General features: G+C 37.7%; 2 protein-coding genes across 2 annotated transcripts in view; both read left to right on the forward strand.

The window, feature by feature from the left end:
• LOC118323661 (hemoglobin subunit alpha-1-like) overlaps positions 1-6034 on the forward strand; it is an 11598-nt gene that overhangs the window by 4882 nt on the left and 682 nt on the right. The gene's annotated exons all lie outside the window — the stretch shown is intronic.
• LOC118323658 (hemoglobin cathodic subunit beta-like) lies at positions 4139-5806 on the forward strand. The gene is made up of 3 exons (XM_035655701.1): positions 4139-4327; positions 5046-5268; positions 5373-5806. Exons 1-3 carry the CDS (start codon positions 4149-4151, stop codon positions 5499-5501), a joined length of 531 nt encoding a protein of 176 aa, XP_035511594.1. The 5' UTR covers positions 4139-4148; the 3' UTR covers positions 5502-5806.

Here is a 6034-nt window from a genome sequence, read left to right on the forward strand (position 1 = left end):
GTTTTCTTCACAGCTCTGTCCAGCCCACCCATCACTGTCCTACCGTGCTCGGCCACCTTAGGGTTTCCGAGGATGGGCGGCATTGGGTGGAGGAGGTTGCCGAATGTTTGAGGTGAAGTGTCTCTGAGTCCACGGGATACACGATCAGAAGCCTGGAATGACATGAATCATAGGACACATAAACAAAAAGTTATCAGAGGGCCAATACAGCAATGACCCGGGACCCACTAATAAAACAAGGTTTACCTGGTCAAAGCCTGGGTCCAGTTTCAGCCACATCGATACTTGCCCACAGGGAAGAGATTTGCGCTGCGCTCGGCGTCTGTCCACTTGACCATATTGACGTGGTAAAAGTTCCTGCGACTTTTGCCAAAACAAGTTCTCTTGATGACCAACCTTTTTTCTGAATATTAGTGTTTTGAGAACACAATTTTTATTCATTACTGAATGCTCCACCTCTCTTCTTCTGATTGGCCAAGTTACGTCATCCGATTAATGACGTCCATATTATGACGCTCATTAATGGTTAGATTAATAACATCTAAAAGCTATAACTGTTATTTTAACGAATTTTTAATAACAAATGTATACACTCAGTTGCAATTTATTAAGTACACCTATTAAGTAATGCAGTCTAATAGAAAAGACCACAAGCTACATGTGTACATTAACCCTAGGACTCTTAATGAAACCATTTATTACTTGTTTTCCATTGCTAAAAATTCAGTTTCTTCGCATACTGTATACTGTTCATATCCACCTACCCATTGTTACATAAAGAACCTGCACATAAAATATTTAATTTCAGCATCATTTGCACTCTGCACCATTGCACATATGTCTACTGTCTACAAATGTGTGTTTATATATATGTATATTATAACTGTACATATAAGTCTATGTCATTCTTTATTTAACTTGTTTCTGTTTATTTATGCTGTTAGTCTGTTTTTGTACATTGAAGAGCAACGTAAAACCGGAGTCAAATTCCGTTGTATGTGCACACATACCTGGCCAATAAAAGTGACAGTGGCCATACACTCGTTAGTCTGAAATATCTGAAAAACACAAGTTGACAAAGATCTTCTCTTATGGACGACATCAAGAACGTCTATACCAAGCTGAGCGTGATGCACTCTGAGAAAATCCATGTGGATCCTGATAACTTCAGGGTATGTAACCATCTCTGACGCTCCATAAACCCTCCTTCATTGGTGGATCTAAATGATTAGCTAGCCTAATGCAAACCCCTTTCATCTCTCATTTAGCTCCTTGCTGAATGCATCAGTGTGTGTGTGGCTGCCAAGTTTGGCCCCTCAGTTTCACCCCTGATGTCCAAGAGGCCTGGCAGAAGTTCCTGGCTGTGGTCGTCTCTGCCCTGGGCAAACAGTACCACTGAGGATCCGGAGATGCAGTTCCACGCCGATGAGCAACAGTAATACACGTACTTCTAAGATGCCCCATGTTGCTGTTGTGAAACCCATTAAATAAATGTCAAACTACTGCATAACTCTTTGTGTGATCATTTGTAAAATATATTTTTCTTATCCTTCTTTTCTACTTTTGTCAGTGTGTGTTTTCCTATCTGACACATTATTGTACACAATTTCAGGATGATTGAGATGTTTGAGGGAAAAGCATGTGGGAACAGAAGTTTTATAAATCTGAAGAAAAGACTGCGTATGCACGTTTACTTTTTTGTGCATACACAGATTTCTACACCTAAATACACAGAGTTTTCCCACTTTGCTGTGGTGATGGGCGATCCTATACCACTGAGCAATAGACTTCATTTCAACTTCGTCCCTGTGCTTTAGCTCGATGTAGACCAGGCTTTATTGGCTACATAGACCATAGTTAAATAATTTGCATAAGGGTGTTTAATAAAAGCACTGCTTACTCCCGTATTTACAGTATATTGTTTTTCTTTTTCTGTCCACAATATCCCACAATGCAATGTTGAGTGAAATGCACGTTTAATATAGGCCTTGGTTAGGGGGCTTACGCAAATGTTATCTTAAACAAAATGTTTTATATTCAAAATGTAATAACATAATTTGGAGAGACGTAGACGTATGTAACAAGTTGAAAGTGTATTCAAGTTAATTGAACAGTACAACAGTAGTTAGAATTCATTAGTTCAAGCCCTTTAAAAGGGGCATGTTCAGGTCTGTTTATTTGTGTAATGCACATACAATTTTTTATTTTTGCCAGGTAACCTTGAGTCATTATGACGACGACTTTATGGCAACAACCAAAGGTTCAAGAAATGTTCAAGGTGCATCACAACCCTGCATCACCAGCAACAATAGGCCATCTTCACTGCTACCGTCTCTTAAGACTCAACAAGACTGGGAACCAAAATAACCAGCATTCAAATATTAGTACTACACTACATACTGTATCTGCAGTGATCCTCACACCATTGTCGCTAAATGTGCAGGGATGCTGCACAACTGATGAATTGTACCTTTTAATACGATGTGGCTATGCAGTAGAAAACAAAATTGGCCAATAATATAAAAGACAAATCATAGAAAGTGAATTTTTTTGTAGGCTACTCTTATAGTCAAAAACATGTATTCTTTGTGTGGAGTTAAAAGGCACTGTGGTAAGAAAAAAAAGGGGCTTTGGAGACTGTTTACAATGTGACTAATAAAGAAGCACTTTCAGCTGACCATCATATATTTGTAACACTGGTGACTGTGTCTTACCTTATCAATCCTGTACAGCCTCCACCTTTCAGGAATCTAAACTGTTTAGGTGTCACATGCATTTAGTCTGGGTGAGTTGTTCATTTTTCCACAGTTGTGAGCAACAAATCACCTTCCCCTTCCAAGCGCGAAGGTCAGATCTACAGCCAGAGTTGGGTTTGTCTGTTCTGGGCTACTGTAGAAACATGGCAAAACACCCTCATTCTAAGGTAACAAAAACACAACGAACCTTATTTTCAGGTGATTACACATGAATGAAAACATGAATATTATATTGTATGTACGCCAATATAGATCCTCCTAAATGTTACACACTGGATCTTTAAATATTTATGTTAAGTGTATTTCTGAACAAACGGAGAGCTGTCACCATTTAGACTGTTGAATGTTTATTCAACCTTGAGTTTAATGCATCTTCATGTCATGGTAAAAAAGTACTTGATCATTATTATTAAATCATGGTTTAAACTAAGGCTAAAAATATTGTTTTATATGTTGTTTATTTTGTGTTATTCAATGGTTTTTGTGTATTTTCATTTCTAATATTGTGAGTTGAACTTATAAAATATTATAGTATTTTTGTACATACTTTAATTATACATTTATATATATTGTCAAATAAAGGGCGTCTCTGTAGGTAATCTTTGTTATTTATGACTCAGATTTAACAGTTTAACTGGTGAAGATAAATAAAAATAAAAATGTAAGTTTAATGGACGTTTGAATTCATACTTACACACATACTTTATATTCGGGAAAACAGACTTTCTGGCTCATTTGAAAGCACACTGCGCAATTTAATGCTGATTAAAGGGTGCTGTCATTTTAATTTCCTGATAATGGTGTGCAATATGGTGTGCGTGCCGATAAAAAAATATGTGTAACGTCAAGAAATGAATATCAGCTTGTTGTTTGAGCCCACCCAAGCAACATATGAAGAATGGTGTCCTTTCCAGGACGATGAAAGGCCAATAAAGTCCTGTGGAGTAATTCTGCGTTATAACGTAGTTGTGCTGCTGTGTTACAGAAACCTTGTCATTATGTGGCAGTAGGTAAAGCATGCAACAAAGAAACACTTGTCCTCGGTTTAATTTCTGTGGTTTAAAAACAAATTTAGCTGCTTGGGGACATTAAGAACCTGTTGCATAAAAGACATTTTCGTCATATTAAGTTGACCTACAGATAATTTATTTGGGTGGAGGAAGCCTGAATGTTCAGATAATGAAACCTTTGGATAATCTCAGTTTAACAGCCTCGGGCAAGTAACTTTGCATGGCCAGGGTACATAAAAAAAATAGAGGGAATGTCTTTTTGAGAAGAAAAACAAATTTATTAGCTCTTTATTTTGTGAGATATAGGCATAAGTTCTGATGTATCTGCATGGCGCTGACTGGTAACCATCACAATCCTTTAATTTGGTACGGTCGCTCTCTCATGTCTGACTCTTTGTTGGCTTATCATTGCGTGTCATTAAACAGAGGAGCTGGTCACTCCTCAGTTGATATTGATTACACTGAAATTATGGTTGAGTGGACAGACAAGGAGCGCAGCACGGTCAGTGCTATTTGGGAAAAAATTGATATTGATGTGATTGGACCAGAAGCGTTGGCAAGGTAAGCTTAGAGGAAGTGATTTTGAACGAAGTGAGGTAGGCTATTGCTTTGGGGTTTTTTTATGGTCTCTTTATGTAGGAAGAGGCTTATTTTAATATTATCTCTCAAGTTTGTTTGATCGTTTGAAATCTAAGGATTTATATTATGCCTATTGTTTGCTTAATGTTTATATCTAAAAGAATCGATCGATCATATTGTATAGCTTCTTATTTGTCAATGGCAGGTTGTCTTCCTTGCATCACAACTGTTAGAAAATAATGGTATGAGGGGCAAATCTATTTTGTTTAAATAAAAGCTACTGAGGAATTAACTGTTTGAATAAAGATATTAATGTCAGAGTAGACTAATGCTAAATTAAAATTTGGTGTTTTTATTTTTCATTTTAGATTATTAAATAATTTCAGCACCAGGTGCTGTCCATAGAGTCGTACAAGATATTAGCCCGTGTTTGGAAATATTTCCACCTTTATAAAAGTTTATATCATGTAAGTCAACACGGCCTGAATGTAATTGCGTTTAAGCCTCAACCAGAGTAATACGTCTATCACTGAGTATTAAATGTCGTACATGATCTGTAAAGGTAATAACCTTTCGTTCTTTTTGTTGCTTTGATGAGTCAAGTTATTTCAGACTCACATTTACGATGTGAGCTCATAACAAATGTGTTTACAATACAAAAATCCAGCGTGCAAAATAACTATATCCCTCATGTTGACAGAGTGTTGATCGTTTACCCCTGGACTGAGCGGTATTTTGCTACTTTTGGAGATATCTTCTCTGCAACTGCTGTTTTGGGTAACGCCAAAGTAGCAGCTCATGGCAAGGTGGTGCTGAAGGCACTGGATAGTGCAGTGAATAACATGGACAACATTAAAGCCACATATAATGATCTGAGCCGGTTGCACTACGAGAAACTCAGCGTGGATCCGGACAACTTCAAAGTAGGCAATCTTGTTCTAAAATCAAATGGAGAAATATTTGATCAGTAGGCTACTGTCAAGTCAAACCTGTCTGGATTTATTGTGTCTTTTTGTTTTGTCCACAGCTGTTGGCCGACTGCATCACAATTGCCGTCGCCTGCAAACTCAAGAGCGCCCTCAACCCTCAGGCCCAAGCTACCTGGCAGAAGTTTCTGTCTGTTGTGGTCGAGGCTATGAGCAGTCAGTACTTCTGAAGAGGCGAACAGATCCAGCTGAAAAAACATAAATTGCATATTTAAACCCTGTGTGTTTGTCTCAGTGACAGGCATAGAGTGTATCTGCTGGCAGGCTTAATTATACAAGGTATCTGAAACCATTAAAAATATGCTTTAGTAATCGAATTATTGCTTAAATGACCAGTTTGCATAATGTAACAACGTCAGTATGTGGTGAACTGGTGAAAGGCGTTGCACCAGCACGATGTGGTATACTTTTAGTGGCCTATTTTTATGTACTAAAATGTGTATAGACTGTTTAAAGTTATCTGGGTTTTCCTCAGTGCCTTTTGTTTCACTCTTTCTTGTTATCCACAGAATCCACAACCATTTGTGGATGGATTATGTAACAACAAATTACATCTCAGCTGGGTTCCCTGGACTATGCTGCCCAATTATGAAGCAGTAGGGTGGTAGTAACATGAGAAAAAAAACCCAGGAAAACATAAAAACAAAACATTACTTAGCATATGTCCATTACAGTTTTTCTCAGTCGCTTTGGTGCATTTCTC

The sequence above is a fragment of the Morone saxatilis genome, unplaced genomic scaffold, assembly GCF_004916995.1.
Source record: "Morone saxatilis isolate NCDOM2014 unplaced genomic scaffold, NCSU_SB_2.0 Contig14, whole genome shotgun sequence".
Classification (NCBI taxonomy): domain Eukaryota; kingdom Metazoa; phylum Chordata; class Actinopteri; family Moronidae; genus Morone; species Morone saxatilis.